The 19,991-nt window shown below is 36.0% G+C and overlaps 1 protein-coding gene across 1 annotated transcript; it reads right to left on the bottom strand.

Annotated features, from left to right (window-relative positions):
• Positions 1 to 4,463: 4,463 nt before the first annotated feature.
• On the bottom strand, positions 4,464 to 18,226 carry LOC107786205 (pleiotropic drug resistance protein 1). Its single transcript, XM_075240805.1, is given in 21 exon segments — positions 4,464 to 4,930; positions 5,037 to 5,291; positions 5,375 to 5,546; positions 5,641 to 6,002; positions 6,084 to 6,167; positions 6,259 to 6,549; positions 6,662 to 6,994; positions 7,089 to 7,255; positions 7,336 to 7,492; positions 7,717 to 7,820; positions 7,904 to 8,064; positions 8,160 to 8,476; positions 8,837 to 8,963; positions 8,965 to 9,047; positions 9,135 to 9,527; positions 9,624 to 9,677; positions 9,973 to 10,049; positions 10,145 to 10,304; positions 11,586 to 11,759; positions 11,860 to 11,980; positions 17,802 to 18,226. Coding segments are annotated over 21 exon segments (4,188 nt in total). The 5' UTR covers positions 18,140 to 18,226; the 3' UTR covers positions 4,464 to 4,672.
• Between the last annotated feature and the right edge of the window lie 1,765 nt (positions 18,227 to 19,991).

The raw sequence follows: 19,991 nt of genomic DNA on the forward strand, positions 1-19,991 counted from the left end.
ACAATTATGTCTATAAATGGTAAAGTTTCAACTTAACAATATGGTAGATGATTATTGAGCAGTGGTGGTAGATGTTTTATTTTTTTCATATTTAAGGATTCTGTTATATAGGTTCTTAAAGATCTTCTTTCCAAATTTTCTGTGAAATGATGGCGTTTGTTTTTCATGGGAGGGAAGGAAGCTGATGGAAGGCTTAAAAACTATATGTTCGCTTTATAGATTAAGTTACCCATCTAAGCAGGATATTTTATTTTCTGTATACATGTTTTAAATATCGGTTTCAGCAGCAATACTTCAATTCAAATTTATCCTTCTGCTTCTGCCTATGATTTGAAAGTACTCTTATTGAATCTCTATTAAAGTCAAGGAAAAATACAAAAAAAAAAAAATTGCTAGCGGCAAGGGTATGAATTAGCTCAAGGTAAAGTGGAGGGTAAAAATTAAGATATTACGTATAGTGCGAATCAGCAATTTCTATTATCTATTAAAAAATAAAGTGGGGGTTAAAGATGAATTACTATTTGGTTATCATAAATAATTTATGTGAAAGTGTTTAGTTTTAATTTTAAATAACTACTTCTAACAGATTGGATTAGACTAAAGTCTTCTTCTAATCTATATTTGATTTTATCATTTCTATTAGGTATAACAAAACTTATCAATTCTAATTCATCCAACATGTTTTTTATCTTTAAATTCAAATCCTTATATTTAATCTGTATCTTCTATAGTTAAATACTTATTTCATGGCTTGACCAGTTACTATAAGGCATTTTAATGCTAATTACATGAGTGTGAAAATACTATCAATTTTATACCATGTTTGGGTATGAGTCATGAAAATAGAATTTGGATGCCAATTAAAGTGGTTGGTCCATTAAGTGCTACAAGGTTTTACACCAAACATTTTATAAAACCATCAAACTTGGCTTTCTACTAATTATTATTCTCTTTACTGCTTTGATAGGGGTTGGGAATAAGTACTTGAAAATAAGAAAATGAGTACTTTCAAGATCTTTAGAAACACAAGAAAGATTGTCTGGGCGGGTAACTAAGATAGGAAAGTCATAGAACTTGCTTTCAGTCAGAATTAATATTTTTATTTTAGTTTGATTAGCATACATCAAAAACTTTCTATTTTGACTCATCATTTTTATTGTTTATACCTTGCAGCCTCATACTCATCTAGACCAACAAGAAAAGTACATTTCATACACTGAATTTGTTAACTAAGAGCTTATTCTATTTTCAATGGCTAATATTCAAAGGTCTATTCCATCAATGCTTGACGGGTTTGAACGGATCAAAGAAAGATTTTGTTTTATGCCTTTAAGAGGAACTTTGTTAATTTGAACCAACATATTGTGTAGTAGAAATGGCCTTTATCAAATGCACTAATACATTTGTTTAAGAATCGAAATATGGCTAATATCCAAGATTGCATTTTTTAACTAATGCTTTCCTCACTAACTATTTTGTAATGGATACATATGTTTCCTTATGACTTGAATGTATGAATATCCAATGAATTTACATGCTCATAAAATAATAGCATTTGCATGCTCTTTTGTGTCTACCGTATTACTCAAGTAATATTCTTATAAAAAAATATATTTAATATTCTCCGCGCAACGCGCGGGTATAAATACTAATTTGGTAGTATATTCCAATATACTACTTTATTATTGGACGCACCTAACTTATTAATATTTTTCTCGAAAGACAAAAAAAATAGAAAAATTGTGATGATGTTTGATTGAAAATAGGATTAAGGGGGCGTTTGGACATAAGAATCGTAAAATTTCAAAAAAGTAATTTTTTTTAATTTAAATTATATTTAAAAATTAAAGTTGTGTTTGGACATGTATATAATTTTGTGTTGTTTTTCAATTTTTGTGAGTTATCTGAGTGAAAATTTTGAAAAATAGTTTTTTGGAGTTTTTCAAATTTTCGAAAAATTTCAAAATTCATCTTCCGGTGAAATTTAAAAATTTTATGGCTAAACACTGATTTTTAAAAAAAAGGTTAAATTTTTTCGAAAAAAATAAAAATTCATGGCCAAACGGGCTCTAAGAAAGAAACTATAGATATTATGTAGTTAAAATTATTTTATTAATATTAAAATTAAATTATTTTTTAATATAAAAACATGTTATTCTTCTTTGGACAAACTAAAAAGTTGCATTAGATGGACAAAGGGAGTAATAAATAAAAGAGTAAGAGAAAGAGGAAATTCATATATTATTTCATGGCAAAATACATAAACAAAGAAAAGTTGATCCCAAATATCAGCTAAACACGCTAACTTACCAAATGATCATCTAAACACCTCAACTTGCCCTGTTTATGTGATTGACAGTTATCCAAACTTATTAGTATACCAGGCAAAAAATATACTAATTTTATTTCATTTTATGTAATTATTTTATTATTTGAGAAGTGAAGCAATTGTTTTCGTACTAGGGCCGTAAAATATTATTCCGTCGTTTTATTTTATGTGATACTACTATTTAACTAGATACGAAGTTAAAGAAAGAAAGATTTTTGAAACTATATGGACTTAAATATATTAGTAATATTTATGTAACTATAAAAATTTTAAAATTTGTAATATTAATATGTCATAACATTTTGTGACTAGAGTTTTGGCTTCTACCGTTTATGTGATCTTTGAATGCGGTATGCGGGTGTTGAGTACAATGGGGAAACTAGTTATTAATGGTTAAATTTAAATTAAATTGTGTCCAAATTTAATAAGGTGTTATTGTTTTTGAAATAGCTTAAAAGGAAAATAGGGTAACATAAATTGAATAGGAGAAAATATGATTTATCGTAATTTGACTAGTTCTCAAATACGAGATTTTATTTTTACAAGTTTTAATTAACACAAAAAATATTTTTTCCACTCTCATATACTTATCATTTAAGGATGGGCTTAGATATACCAGAAAAACAACTCATGTGGAGGAAAGTATGTCCAATGGAATACTCCATTCCAAAAACACTAAAAATATTAGGTGGTGCCTAGGAAATGCCTAAACATTGGACTTTACTGTGTTTGAGTTTGAAATTTTTTGTCATTCCTTTTTAGTGAAGTGAAACATGAAATGTCAAGAAGATTGATAAGTATTGGGGTTTCTCACCATCAACAACAACAACGACCCAGTATGGTCTTACAAGTGGGGTCTGGGGAGGATAGTGTGTACGCTGATCTTACCTCTACCCGATGGGGATGGAATAGAAAGGCGGTTTCCAATAGACCCTCGGCTTAACATTATTTCTTTTTTATATTTGCCTCTTATTAAAAAAAGGGAAATAAAAGAAAAGGAATAAATAAGTGGAATTAAATGAGTTGATTGATTGCTTTCTTTTTTGTATTATAGTTTAGCCTAAATCAGAGGCGGACCTAAGATTTCTACAACATAGGTGTACCACTAGAAAAATGAGAGAGCCTAAGTAGAGCTCGTAATACTTAATAGGAGATTTTTTTACTATTAAAAAATGCGAGAATGTCACGTCTATGACTTGAAACTCTGACCTCAATCAACATTTGCCACTACACTACAATCTTCCTTATTTCAAAGGAATTCAACTATTTTATCCATTGGATCTCGCCCGAATCACCCCATCTATTCTCCTGAGGAGAAGTTTGGTTTCAAACCTCGGTTCAAATAGGAGGAGTACGATGCTAATGTGCCTTGGATGATCCACATCCCAGGGTCAGGTGCCAATGGGCACATTGAACTATCCATGTCGCTGAGCCCTTACAGCCCAGACACAACGACACAATTATCAGGGGCGCGCTCTACCACTGAGCTAATAAAAAAAATATTTTTTCTATATTGTGCATTATAATTCTCGGCGAAAAGGATTCAATTGAACTCCGTTGTGGACACCTAACTCAGTCCCTGAGCCTAAGAATGGAATAGAGGGTAAAGGTGTAAATAGATTTAGTGAAGCTAGTGGCCTATGTCAGAAAATATTACATGGTCTATACTATGGAGATAAACTATATCATACCATGGTTTTTCTAATTGTTGTATCAGCCTTGTTATGATCTGCAAATTACTATTTTTATTCAATGTTTTAGTAAAAGTTGATAAAATGAAACACCAAATGTTATTTGAATGGAGAAAGTAAACAGTTGTTCAGGTTACAACCTATATACATTAGTTTTACAACAATTCTCGCCAGTACTTGAGCTCGAAAAAAAAATTCCTTATACAGTTATACTGACCATTTCTTCTCCATTTCACGAGCAGTAGTGACAACTCTTCAAACCTAGCCCCCTTTTTTTTTATAATAGTGGTGTCTGGGCCAGCTTGCGCACACCTCGACTAATTCCACAGAATACCTGCCTAGCCACACCAGTAGATCTCCAAATTGTGATGAATTTAGTGTGGAAATTAAAAGGGGCAAAGTGCTCAGAATTCAGCACTTAAATAAGATATGGTAAGAAGATGGCAAGGTAAAGAGTCGAGCCAACTATATATGGAACAAATTTGCCACTATATTTTCATTCAACACTTGCAACTTAAAACTTGGAATTCAAGAAAAAATAAATAACAGAACATATACTTCTTCATGTTGTGGCCCATATATACTAAGCTAGTAATTTCACAATCAACTCTTCTCCAATCTTACTCTTAAATCTTCAGCAGGTAAACTCTTTCTATCTTTTCTGGAAATTGAATGCCTTAATACCAAAAGCAAATGTGAAGGCAAAAACAACAGCATATGCAACAGTCATAGCTGCAACTACTCCAAGAAAATCATGCTTGAACCCGAAGTAACTTCTCAAGAATTGTTCCACTGTTTGATCATCACTAAGTTTATTTTGGAGGTCCCCGAATTGTGATACAACCAAACCATACAAAGTCCAGGCGGTAGGATTAGCCCAATAGTACCATCTCCACCATATGGGCATACGCTGTTTTTTTATGAAGAAAAACAAGGGAAGCATTTCATTTTCAAAGCTCTAAATCAAAATTTTCAGTGTTCTTGAGAGCAAAAATGAAGGTTTTTCAAGAACTTACAGGTCGTGGAATGATGAATCCTGAGAAAAGATTCCATATGGCATGGAAGAAAAAGCCAGCGATTTGACCAACATTTTGATTTGGGGTAACAGCAATGGTCATCATACCATAGAAGGTGAAGTACAATAGGGTGAAATACATGGCGAACAAGTACCAAAAGAACTTGGCCGCTGTCCATTCAAATCCAACCATAGCATACACAATGACACTATAGGAAACAGCTTGCACAGAGACATAAGGGATTTCAATGAAAACCTACATGATAGAAAAACTTTTATAGGTAATGTAGACTTCTTTAACATGAAATTGGTTTATACAAAGTTGAACTTTACGCTGACCTGTCCAAAGGCATAGGGTATGGCAGAATACATCCCAGCAGCTCTTTCCCTGTAAAATACTGTACGCTCAACCGCTACAATAGGCTGCACTGATGATGCATTTAGTACACCAAGGAAGATAACAGCAGCATACATGGATCCCATAGCATTAAATAGGTCTTGGCTCTTACTCCTGTAACCAGAAAATATGAGTAGGCTTTTAGCGTTAAGAAATAAAAGTATTTTCCAGATTATATACTTGTTTTCTGGCATATGTTTGGACTTACACTTTAGTACCAAGATCCCAGAACATTGACCCGAAGACCAGGGCAATGAAGGTTGTAAAGAGAAATCTGACTGCAGTATAAGTAGGATTACGCCAATATGACCAGTGTTGCTTCCAAAGGCAAGCCATACATTGGGTCCAGAATGGTTGTGAGTATTGACTATCGAAATGCAGGTCTTTTGTACCAGGGCGAGGCACACTTAGTTCGTTAATTAATGCTTTGTTCCTTCTGTAAAGGTCCGATTTCTTGTATAAATCAGCAAAATCAACCTCTAACGTCATTTCCTGAGCCGAGGCTGTGACTTCTAACATCCAAGTTGCTGGAGTATAGCCATCTTTTATTTTACTTACCCCCGGCATTGACTGAATAAAAGGAAACTTAGTTTAGTATTTGATCATATAAAGCTCAAAAAGGGAAAGCTCTTGTTCACTTAGACAACTTACCTCAAAGTATTTGATCAAATGGGAAGAATGGCGACCCAACGGACCAACATATATCTCTTGTCCTCCTCGTTTCATTAGGAATAGCTGCAAAGTGGTGTTTATGTTAGTATTCAATGTCAAAAGAGAAAGAAAGACATTTATTTGCTTGATCGAGTTCAAAGGGTATTAAATTCACCTCATCAAAGGCTTCAAAAATGTCGATACTAAGCTGATGGATGGTACAAACAACGGTTCTTCCTGTGTCAACGGTGTTCCTAACAGTTCTCATAACAATTGCAGCAGCCCTTGCATCTAGCCCTGAAGTTGGTTCATCCATGAAAATGATAGAGGGGTTTGCCACTAGTTCCACTGCAATGGTCAACCTTTTCTGTTGCTCAGTTGAGAGACCATCGACTCCTGGCAAACCAACTAAGGCTGATCTTAATGGTGTAAGCTCCACAAGTTCCATAACTTCCTCAACAAACATCTGTTAAACGATAATAAGGAGGAAGTATCGTATGAGTGCCACCTTCTTTATTGTATTTAACTGATCTTTGGCCGAGATTCATATTATGGACAAAATTTTCAGAAGAACCAACCTTTCTTGTCTTTTTGTCAACATCATGAGGTAAACGCAGCCAAGCTGAGTATACTAACGACTCATAAACTGTAACATAAGGTGAATGGATGTCATTCTGCTCACAATATCCAGATATACGAGTAAACGTTTCTTGCTTCTTGGGATAGCCAGAAATCTTGATGCTACCCTCAATATATCCTCCTGTTTTTCTTCCCGCTAATACATCCATCAACGTCGTTTTCCCGGCCCCACTAACTCCCATCAAAGCTGTCAAAACACCGGGCCTAAAAGCTCCACTTACACCCTTCAGAAGTACCAATTTATCTTCAGTGGCACCCTGATCTTTCATTTCCTACGCGTATCATTGGAAAGTTCAGTAACATATTCGTTGAAATCGGGGAATAGCATCACCAGTTGCTGATTAATAATAATTCTTGGCTAGTTACCTGAGGCATGTCAACAGAGTATATAACTTCATCAAAGGCGATGGAATGCGGTTCAAATGGAAGAACCATTCCCTTTTTCTTTTTCTGAAGACCCTCATTACTGGAATCCTCTTTCTCATTGGCATCTTCATTGTCTTCTGGTATCATAGCTTGTGGCTTACCAAATGCTGTAGATATTCATACTAAACATTTAATTTTTTATTTTCCTTTAGGGAAAAATAAATGGAGAAATTCGACAGATACTCACGGTTGAGATAAGCGAGTGCAATACTGTAGCACAAGTTAAATATGATTGTGAACCCAATAAGTGCCCCAATACCTATCCAGTACCACGATGCATCTGGGAAGTAGCCTCGAGATCTTACAACTGCAGCTCCAAGTGGCTCAGTTCCATTTGGTGCAATCTGTTTAAATTAGAGTGAGCTTGACCGTTATAATACCATCCCTATATAACAACCATTCACTATAAAAGTCAAGTTTTTCTTGGATCCGATCTTTTATATTATGTTATAATATATGTCTTCTATAACAACATTTCACTATAACAGCTAAAAATTATTGGATCAAGCGAGGTTATTATAGAGAGGTTTGACTATATTTGTAGGTTGCATTAGATAAAGAAACATACATGTCTCCACTGCTTCCCATCAAATTCATTCACAAAAATTGAATTCAGAGAATACATCATTGGTGAAGACCAGTAACCCCATATCCACCATTTCTTCACATCATCTACAACATTAGAAGTCGACAATTAACACTCGTCGGTTTAAGCAAGACTAGCTTCTGCAAAACATATAAATGACCAAATATACCTCGTGAAAGGACGAATCCACTCATTGTAAATAGTAAAATCAGAGCAAATGTTCCAAATGTATTAGCAACTCCCATGGTCCTTCCTACTGCCCCAATAAAGCGGAACAATCCTGATGCCATCTGGTTTACTACTATGAGTAGCAAGAAATGTTTGAACAATCTGTAAAAACAGAATCCTGATAAATAATCACGGGAATAAGGAAATTGCTGAAGGTAACCAGACCATCATTCTGCATCATCTCTTTCTCGCCATACCTTCCCGGGTTCGGATCAAATCCAATGACATAGTAAGTGAGGAACACCCAAAGACTAACTTCAATAAATGTTATAGGGATTTTGAGTATCCAAGAGGGAATTGCATAAGCCCATGAAGGGAAAAAGAGAAGGTCTCTTTGCTTGTAGAAGACAGGAAGTTTTAGAATTGTCTGGGCGATCTCAGACATTCCATTAAATAAAATTATAATGACAATGAAAAAGAGGACGCCAGTGTATATTCCTCCATCATCTATAGTATCACGGGGCATCTCAGTTCGGAAAAATAGAGTCATCATCGTGAGTGCAATTAATAAAAGCTGAAAACATATCAAACGAAAGGGCATTAGTACTTGTAAGCAAATATGATGTCAAATTAATAAAAGCTGAAAACATATCAAATGAAAGGGCATTAGTACTTCTAAGCAAATATGATGTGACAGAGAAAAAAAGGACAGCACGGTGCTCTAAGCTACCGCTGTGTGCGGGGTCGGGAAGGGCCGGACCACAAGGTCTATCGTATGCAGCCTTACACTGCATTTTTGCAAGAGGTTGTTTCCACGCCTCGAACCCGTGACCCCCTGGTCACATGGCAGTAACTTTACCAGTTACGCCAAGGCTCTCCTTCTGATATGACAGAGACTTGAAAATTTAAATTTTTTAAAAGACTCATTAGTCACCTTTGTGAACCTGAAGACGTAAACAAATGAGTTCCTCTTCATTAACAAGAGTTCTCTTTCAGTGCAGACCTTTAAGAGTTGTTTCTTCCCTATACCGTACTTTTGAGTTGCCAAAGCAGCAGGATGGCTCAGCAAATTCTTTTGAAGTGATAAACCTGTAAGGCTCATCCGTCCTCACCCAATATTGTTGTTGATCCTTCTTTGATGTCACCTCCAAGAAATTCAAAACCATTACAAAATAGAAGTACATCAATGCTTGTCAATTTAACAGTTGGAACTTATTATAAGACATATATACTTCTTGCAAGAAGTCGGCCACGCCTTTTCTATCAGGGCATTTGAAACCCATGGACTCAAAGAAGCCAAGGACGTCTTCACGAGGACCCTGATAGACAATTTGCCCATCTGATAACAGAATAATATCATCAAACAAGTCGTAGGTCTCGGGTGCTGGCTGCAGGAGAGATACCAAAGTAGTTCCATTCAAGATTTGCACAGAATGTCTTAGAGAATTCACAATGGAATAAGTCGTGGAACTATCCAATCCAGTTGAGATTTCATCCATGAAAAGTGCCTTTGACGGTCCAACAAACATTTCACCTGTCGTCACACACTTCTTTTGTCCTCCTGAGATACCCCTTATCATTTCATCTCCTACCATACTATCTGCACAAATGTCCAGCCCCAATAGCTGGTGACAAAATACAAAAAACACTTAGTTATCAAATTTCCTCTGGCTTTTCATTCTCGAAAATTTGTAGAACTTTTTTGACATATGTAATGCTACCTTAAGAACATAATCTGTAACAAAATTGGCTTCTTGTCCCTCTGTTGCTGCTACCTACATTATACCAAACAATGAAGGTCATAAAACAATTCCCTTGAGCAAAGCAAATTTTCTTACTTGGTTCAATTTACTTGCTGTTATTGAGAAATAACTTATATATTAACATGTAAACATGAAGGGGAACCTTGGTATAACTAGTAAAGTTGCTGCCATGTGACCAGGAGGTCACGGGTTCGATCCGTGGAAACAACCTTTTGCAGTAATGCAGCCCTTCCCCGGAGCATAGCGGGAGCTTAGTGCACTGGGATGCCCTTATTAACATGTAAACATGGTTCACTACTACTCTTACCTTCATGAAGATATCAATATCAGGATCTGGGTTGATATTAGCTGCTTTCTCTCTTCTTGCCAGTTCATCCAACATCTCTGCAAAAAAATTTCAAGAACCAATAAATCTATGTTAGTTAATTTCAACATAAGATGATTTTTTTATTGAAGAAAAAATCTGAACAAATGCTAACCATAACGAGAGCCAACTCCCTGGCATCTGGCAGAGAATTCTAAGGTTTCTCTCACAGTCATTTCTCCAATGTGCAAATCAAACTGACTAATATAAGCAGCAGTTCTTTGTGGCACAAATTCATTCATTTCATGTCCATTGTAGGTTACTTTCCCAGTAACCTGATTTCCACACCAAATAAAAAGAACAGAAAACTTTAGCTGCTTCTAACTTTTAGAACCATTTCATTGTTTAATTTACATATGTTTATTTTGGAGTTTAAGTTCTACATATTGACGGTTAAAAAATTACTTAAACAATTATGTTATTTATAAGGTAATTATACATAAATCTCTTTAATAAGTATTAATTGAGAACTTGATAAAACTGGTAACTAATCTACTATCACAAATTGAACTACATAGGTAGTGTAACAAATCATTACAACAAAAACATACCCCATTGTGATATCATATTATGGGGTCTGGGGAGGGTAAAGTATATGCAGACCTTACTCCGCATAAACTATGTTCGTCAACCAAGTTTGTTCCGTGATCGTAAGCTTATAAATCTGACCCAAATTCTCCATTTTGGTACACGCCAGAGCGTTCCATTTCAGCGGATTGAAAGAGCCATCAATCACTATGATCTCTTTCTTAGAAAAGAAATTGCGTAAATTCTTCCTTTTTTTCTCCCATGCTTTCCGTTGGTAAACAACCAACTAAAGTGCTCTATACTTCTTCACTACTCGTACAGGGAAGGAGGAAGAAATGAAGTTTCTCTTTTTTTGAGGGGGGGAGCAGAGCAATCAAAGAATGAACTTTTCAGATATGAGTGAGTGAGCGCTTTTTCTGTTATGAATGAATGACCTCTCCATTTATTTTCAAGCTTGCTCTTCAAACCGGCCTATCGCTCTCCTCTATGAAAAGGTTCTTCCGTAATCACTCTCAATAAGACATCCATTCCCCTTTCAAATAAAAAGAGAACTAGACTTTTCTCTTCATTATTGAAATCCGCCATTCTATCGCAGTGTGGTGCTCTCAAAAAGCTCAATCCTCTAAGGCTGAAACGAATAGATAAGGAATTCGACCTGGGATATGCCCGTTCCGATCCTTGCCTACTAAACTGTTGCACCCCCGGATATGTATGCTGGGAAAACTCCATGATCTTTCCGTGTGGAAGGGAAGGAAGAAAGTACCTTGTGGAGGTAGAGATGTTGTTTCTGAAAGACTCTCAGCTCAAGAAAAACATTTTCAGCAGGTTTCAACAAGAGAACAATAATGAAGAGATCATGTTGAAAATACTAAAGACAAGAATAATAACAAGAAAATAATAAAGCAGTAACATAACCAAAGCAAGGGAAACAACAGATAATACTGAAAATCGAAGAAAAAGTAACAAATCTTTACATTGTCACTATATATAACTTAAATCTATTTGATATGTACAACTAATGGTCTTACCTTAAGGGAAGGGTCAAGCTTTCCGGCCAAAGCTAATAAAAGTGTAGTTTTACCAGAACCTGGAGGTCCTAAAAGCAAAGTCAATCTACAAGGCTTAATGATACCACTCACATCATTTAGAATAGTGAGTTGCCTCTTTCGATTTGGTAGAATATGAAGAGAGTTCCACATTGCCTATGGACAAAAAAAGCCAAAAAAAAAAAAAAAATCAAATACCCTTTTAACTAAAAAGAGATTCAAAATTGAAAAATCAAGATATTCTTTGGATTTTTACCTCAATAAAATCAGTGATGAAGTTGGTAAATGTAGGCAAAGCTCTACTTCCTACATATGCATCTGCTACAATATTTAGATGCTCATATCTTACTTCTGTTGATGGCAAATCAATCCCAACTCTGTAAGAAGAAAAAAAAAAGTCAAACCCTTAAACTGTTAAAAATATAAATAATTAACTACTATTCATGGATTGTGAATAAATGGTTACGGACATTGAGCCTCACTCAACCCCAAAATCGAGCTCATGAGAGGAGGATTGCTCAAAACAATATAGGGAGACCACAACTCATTCCTTCAACCAATGTGAGACTTAATTACACTCCCCCACACTCCCAAGGCTGAACAACCAGAGCATGGATAACATAACACGGGTGCTCAACATTGAGAAATACAATAATAGTGATCGATGGACCTAACATTGACAGAAAGGGCGGCCCAGTGTACTAAGCTCTAGCTATGCGCGGGGTCCGGAGAAGGACACCACAAGAGTCTATTGTACGTAGTCTATATTGCGGAAGCCAAATGTATATAGTGTGAATAAGTCACAACTACTATACCAAAAATTATGACAGCCACCAAATAATAAATAAGACAATAAAACAACAATAAAGGGAACACCAGAATTTACGAGGTTCGGCTAATTTTGCGTACTCCTCGGACACAACCAATATTTTATTTCGCTCCAAAAATACAAGTGAAATAATACTAAAGAGAGAAGATACAAATGCCTTAAACAGATGAGAAGGCAAATGAGAGGTGTGTTTCAATCCTAAACATTAGGCCTTCTTTTATAGGGGGAAAATCCCCCCAAAATTCAAGAGCCCACCGATGTGGGACAAATTTGTCAAACTTCAACAAATCTCCACCTTGGCAAAATTCCACATCTTCAATTTTCTCTCAATAACAAATTTTGATTGTGTCTTCATCTTTAATCTTCAGTTTTCAACAATGTTGATCAAATCCAAACAATGTTGAAACTTGACCGCAGTCACCACCTTTGTCAGCATATCAGCAGGATTCTCTGTAGTATGAATTTTCTTCACCATGACTCCACCTTCTTCTATGATTTCTCGTACGAAATGATACCGAACATCAATGTGCTTCGTCCTTGCATGATACACTTGGTTCTTCGCTAATTGAATAGCACTTTGACTATCACAAAAAATTGTGATACCTTTTTGTTCAACACCAAGCTCCTTTAGCAATCCTTGAAGCCAAATTGCCTCTTTCACAGCCTCTGTAATAGCCATGTACTTTGCCTCTGTTGTAGACAAAGCAACTGTTGACTGCAAAGTAGACTTCCAACTAACTGGTGCCTTTGCAAAAGTAAACACATAACCAGTAGTTGATCTTCGTTTGTCCAGATCACCCGCAAAATCTGAGTCACAATATCCAACTACAGACTGATTGTCTTCCTGCTCAAAAACTAACCCGACATCTACAGTATTATGAATATACCGTAGAATCCACTTCACAGCTTGTCAATGCTCCTTCCCTGGATTGTGCATATATCTGCTAATAACTCCAACAGCTTGTGAAATGTCAGGTCTTGTGCAAACCATTGCATACATCAAGCTACCAACAACATTTGCGTATGGTACCTTTGACATATACTCTCGTTCAGCTTCATCCATTGGCGACATAGTAGTACTTAGCTTAAAATGGGGAGCAAGTGGAGTACTAACTGACTTAGTCTTGTCATCTATGCCAAAACGTTGAAGTACTCTCTCCAAATATTCCTTTTGAGATAAACAGAGTTTCTTTGAACGTCTATCTCTAATTATCTCCATGCCAAGAATTTTCTTTGCCTCACCCAGATCCTTCATCTCGAACTCCTTCTTCAGTTGATTCTTCAATTTATCAATTTCTTCCGAATTCTTGGAAGCTATCAACATATCATCAACGTATAGGAGAAGATATACAAAAGAACCATCTTTAAGCTTGCACAAATACACACAATGATCGTATTTGCTTCTCTTGTACCCTTGCCGCAACATAAACTCGTCAAATCGCTTGTACCATTGTCTAGAAGATTGTTTCAATCCATACAATGATTTTTCAAGTTTGCACACCATATTTTCTTTTCCAGCAACTTTGAATCCTTCTGGCTGAGTCATGTAGATTTCCTCCTCCAAGTTTCCATGTAAAAACGCAGTTTTTACATCCATCTGAACTAGTTCCAAATCCAATTGTGCTACCAAAGCCAACATAATTCTAATGGAGGAATGTTTTACAACTGGAGAAAATACTTCATTGTAATCAATTCCCTCCTTTTGAGCATATCCTTTGGCCACCAATCTTGCTTTGTAGCGAACATCTAATTGGTTAAGAAATCCTTCTTTCTTTGCAAATACCCATTTGCACCCAATTGCTTTCTTTCCCTTCGGGAGATTGACCAATTTCCATGTATGATTCTGATGAAGGGACTGTATTTCATCATTCATGGCAATCCTCCACTTATCTTCTTCTGAACTTTGGACAGCGTCTTTATAAGTAGTAGGAACATCATCAGCTACAATTGAGGTTGCACAAGCAACCGTCTCTATGAGACGAACAGGTTTTGTTATTGTTCTTTTTGGCCTGCTGGTTGCTATTGATTCAAGTTGTTGTTGAGGTTCCTGAGTTGGAATCTCCTCTACTGGCTCTCCTTCCAGAGGGTAATCTTCATTTGTTTCCTCCTCTGCTTCTTGTGTAGGAAAAATAAATTTTCCCTCAAACTCCAGCTGCTTAGAAGCACCTTTATTTTGTTTGGTGTCTTCTGTTACCTTATTTACCATAGCAGATTCATCAAAGGTAACATCTCTGCTGAATATTACTTTCTTTGTCATAGGACACCATAAGCGATATCTTTTGACTCCAGAAGTAATTCCCATAAAAATAGCCTTCTTTGCCCTTGGATCCAATTTTGACTCCGTCACATGATAATATGCAGTTGAGCCAAACACGTGCAAAGAGTTATAATCTACAGCAGGTTTTCCGTACCATTTTTCAAATGGTGTCTTGCCATCAATAGCAGCAGATGGTAGACGATTAATGAGGTGGCATGCATATGTAATTGTCTCAGCCCAAAATTCTTTGCCCAAGCCAGCATTGGACAACATACACCGTACCTTCTCCAGCAAGGTCCAGTTCATACGTTCTGCCACTCCATTCTGTTGTGGTGTATGTCTAACAGTGAAGTGTCGGATGATGCCATCATTTTCACAGACCTTATTGAAATGATCATTTTTGTATTCACCTCCATTGTCTGTGCGAATACACTTGATCCTCCTGCCTGTCTGATTCTCCACCATCGTCTTCCATTTGAGAAAAATTCCCAACACTTCATCTTTGCTCTTCATTGTATACACCCATACTCTTCGGGAAAAATCATCAACAAAGGTTACAAAATAGTGCTTCCCACCCAATGAAGGTGTTTTGGAAGGACCCCAAACATCAGAGTGTACATAATCCAAAATGCCTTTAGTATTATGGATCGCTGTACCAAATTTAACCCTTGTCTGTTTCCCTTTAACACAATGCTCACAAAACTCCAAGTTGCAAGTCTTGACTCCTTTTAACAATCCTTGATCTGATAGAGTTTTCAAGGATTTTCCTCCAGCATGTCCCAAGCGCATGTGCCATAGCTTGGTTGCTTCTGCCTCTTTGTCGTCACTGGATGTCACTGTCGCTGTCCCAATAACTGTACTGCCACAATAGCGGTACATATTATTATTCTTCCGATTAGCCTTCATTACCACTAGTGCACCGGAACATACTCTCATCACTCCATTTTCTGCAATGATTTTAAACCCTTTTGATTCCAGGGCTCCCACAGAGATGAGATTCTTCTTCAAATCCGGTACATATCGAACATCTGTTAATGTTCTGATCATTCCATCATGGTTCCTTAATCGTATTGAACCAATGTCATATGAGGTAAGAGGGTTGTTATCCGCTGTGTGGACGACTCCATATTCTCCTTCTTGAAATTCCACGAACCAGTCCCTGTTGGGACACATATGATAGCTACAAGCCGAGTCCATCAACCATATGTCTGATGATGTTGATGACTCTGTTGTAACTAATGAGAAGTCTGAATCATCACAATCAGCTACATTTGAATCCATAATAGCCTTTCCATTGTTATGTTTGGCCTTATTCTTCAACTTCGGACAGTCTTTCTTCCAGTGCCCTTTTTCTCGATAAAAGGCACATTCATCTTTGCTGGGTCTGGATCTTGACTTGGATCTTCCATTCTTTGTCCTCGTTTGATTTTGAGGACGACCCCTCACAAACAGTGTTTCTCCTTCTCCGCCCTTCTGTTTTTCTCGCTTTCTTTGTTCATAGCTGTACAAAGCCGAACAAACTTCTCTGAGAGAAATTTCGTCATTTCCATGGAGTAGAGTAGTTTCAAGGTGCTCGTACTCATCAGGAAGTGACGCCAACAACATTAAGGCCAAGTCACCATCATCATAAATTGTATCCATATTTTGCAAATCTGTGACCAACTTATTGAAACTGGTGATATGTTCATTTATCGTGGTACCAGGAACATAGGTGAAGTGAAACAGTCTCTTCTTCATGTACAATTTATTTTGACTGTTTTTCTTCAAAAATTTATCCTCCAGTGCTTTCCATAATTTACTTGCAGAAGTTTCCTTTGTGTATGGATATTTCTGCTCTCTAGCAAGGTAGGATCGAATGGTACCGCAAGCAACACGGTTGATAATTCTCCAATCTTCTTCTCCAATAACATCTGGTTTCTTTTCTTCAATGGCCAGATCTAGCCCTTGTTGAAAAAGGACATCTAGAACCTCGCATTGCCACATCCCAAAATGTCCGGACCCGTCAAATATTTCGACCGCAAATTTCGCATTTGACACAATTCTTGTCATAAGCGAAGATGCCAATGATGACGTATTGTTGACACTTGATGTAGATTCTTCTTGTTTATTGTCTCCCATATTTGACACAAATATTATTTAATAGCTGACGACACAAATCAAGATTATTTCCTTTCTGATGTAGAAGATCAGACTAAGCTGCAACTACAGAGCATACTCAGACAGAACCTTGACTCAGTTACCAAGATAAATCTTTTCTGATGTGGAAGATCAGACTATGCTGCAACCACAGAGCATACTTAGACAGTACCTTGGCTCTGATACCAATTGTTGCGGAAGCCAAATGTATATAGTGTGAATAAGTCACAACTACTATACCAAAAATTATGACAGCCACCAAATAATAAATAAGACAATAAAACAACAATAAAGGGAACACCAGAATTTACGAGGTTCGGCTAATTTTGCCTACTCCTCGGACACAACCAATATTTTATTTCACTCCAAAAATACAAGTGAAATAATACTAAAGAGAGAAGATACAAATGTCTTAAACAGATGAGAAGGCAAAGGAGAGGTGTATATAAATCCTAAACATTAGACCTTCTTTTATAGGGGGAAAATCCCCCCAAAATTCAAGAGCCCACCGATGTGGGACAAATTTGTCAAACTTCAACAGTCTAACCCTACATTTCTACAAGAGGCTGTTTCCACAGCTTGAACCCGTGACCTCCTGGTCGCATGGCAGCAACCTTACTAGTTACGCCAAGGCTCTCCTTCAAGGGCCTAACATTGATAATATGTTTAAAATGACCTTATAACCTAACTGAACCGCAAAAGTTAGCTTGGGAGGATTGTCCAAGATACATAAACAACAACTTTAACCAAAAAAAAAAAAACATGTAAAGTTTGAGCACAGTTTGAGTATGATCTTATAATATGTAAACGACAGAAAAGTCTTTTACATATGATATATAGTTCGAGTCAAAAGCAATAGGTTTAACCGAACACAAAACTCGTCTCAACAGGCAACAACAACAACAACTCAATAAAATCCAACAGGAAAACTCGTTCGGACACACAAAGATACAAAAAGAACCTTTTACATATATACCTGTCAGTTCTTTCCTTGAGTTTCAACAAAAACTTGTCATTATCTTCATCTGCAACTTCCACAAGCCTTTCAAGTAAATTCTTTCTTTCTTGAAATACAAGATTATTTATATCAACTTCAGCAGATGCACCTTGTAATCCAAACAAGAGACCTTTTCTTAAACGATCAAATGTTGGGAGTTTTTCAAGTGCTGCCCATTTAAGAGCTTCTTCATCATCTTCATCTCTTGTTGAACGATTAAAAACAGTACAATTATTTCTCCATTTAGAATTGTTTTTCAACCTTAAACTTCCCCTCATACTACTAGGTCGAAAATTACTTGAATTTGTTGGCTCCATTTTGAACCAATCACTATATCAAAATGCAAGAAACTTTCTTTTAAGGTCTAAGGGATTATGTAGAAGTAAGTACAAAAAAAATGCGGGCTATATATAGAAGTGAAAAGGTCCAAATTTGCCACTAATATTTGTGATTTGTCTTATATATGCCTCGAGTTCTCACTTTTTATTTTTTGTATCAAATATGCCTCTTCCACTAACAGATTTTCACCATGAAAATATTGGTCATATTTTTCGGTGGAAGCCAAATAGAAATATATTTTGACCATTTTAAATGTGGACCACATTTTTTTTAGAAGAATTAACCTAAATAGTAGTTCATATATTTATTCTTTAATTTCCTCGTGATTTATGTCATCTTATATTATGCTACTATGTACTTTTCCACGTTTTTTTTCTCTTTAGTCGTATTTTAGAGAAATGCAACTTAAAATGATTTGCACTAATTATACGTCCAAGGAAAGGGAATGGAAAATCAATAATGGCAAATTTATTTTTGTGTTTCGAAAATAAGGAAAATAAACTTCCTTAGCAAAGCTTAAACAAAGAGGTTGGGCTGTTTGCGTTATCGATTTGACTTCACTTTACTTATAGGAGTGTGGGCAATGAAAGTGTGATGCCCACGACGGAGGACAAGTCAAGCAGAACTGACAGTCCTAGGTTGGCAAGCATCTGAACAAGGGATGCACATGTCGCCTTAGGCAAATCAAGTGAAGAGCTTTATAAGTCATGACACAAGTTCACATGGTGCGCATTTTTGTGACTTGATGCGACATAGCCCAATACGTGTTATGAGCTTGGGTCTTAACAGAAAGCTCATTTAGTAGACAGCGAGAGAACTACAAACACCCACCTCCTATCAAAATGAAAACCAACTAGCAGAAGTAGCGAGAATTGAATCCACACCTATTTTGCTCTACCTTGAAAGACTAGCACTAATAGCACTAGACAATTTAAGAACCAAACTGCTAATTTCTTTTCCTTCTTTTTGTAATCTCATACGACCTAAGTTTGTCTAACATTTATTTTCTCTATTTTTTTTTCTACTTAAGGTAGTCTTATTTGAGTTGCTTCGCCAAATTTCATTGACCTTATTTATCTATCAACCAAAATCCATACATAAAAATTAAAAAGCACGCAAAGTATAAGATTTTGCAGATTTGGTATTTGAGAAAACTTTCTATAACTAGACAATTTCCAAAAATGTGGAGCTTCTTTAGTTAGCAAAAATGGGCGTCAAGTCCTACGTGAACAAATTTAGATTGTGTACGTATCTAGAGGTGTCAAATTTAACCAATGAAAACACAATCCGTTCATCCTTCTAGATTTGAATGGACACACACATACATATTTTTTTGGCTAGCAAATACAATTAGTTTTAGCCGACCGACCCATTTTATATTTTTACCTTAATATTTATAGGCAGGTCATTTCGAGCATAGATCAAGTTGACCCTCTAAAATTTGGGCCAACTTGGGCTACATATATAGCCCAAATAAACAGATAAGCTTATTGAAATGTAGCAAAACAATTTTTTTTTGTGTGTGTTTAACTTGTTTGATAAAGCCACTATTAAAGAAAAAACATTTATTAGCTTGATTTTGCAATTAGACTAATTATTAAAGAAAAATAAACAAATGAAAAATAATTTTATTGGAAGGGTTGAGTTATGATTAATTGTTTAGTCCGAATTGACTTGTCCATCTTGACCAAATAAAAAATGAACTAGTTATTATCCAACTCAATTATTGATTTGATCAATTTTAACTTAGCCAAATGCAATTCAACTCGCTCATTTGATACTCCGATACATATTTTGGGTTGACTTACGAACTTATAAAATGTTTTGGAG

The sequence above is a fragment of the Nicotiana tabacum genome, chromosome 20, assembly GCF_000715075.1.
Source record: "Nicotiana tabacum cultivar K326 chromosome 20, ASM71507v2, whole genome shotgun sequence".
Lineage (NCBI taxonomy): Eukaryota > Viridiplantae > Streptophyta > Magnoliopsida > Solanales > Solanaceae > Nicotiana > Nicotiana tabacum.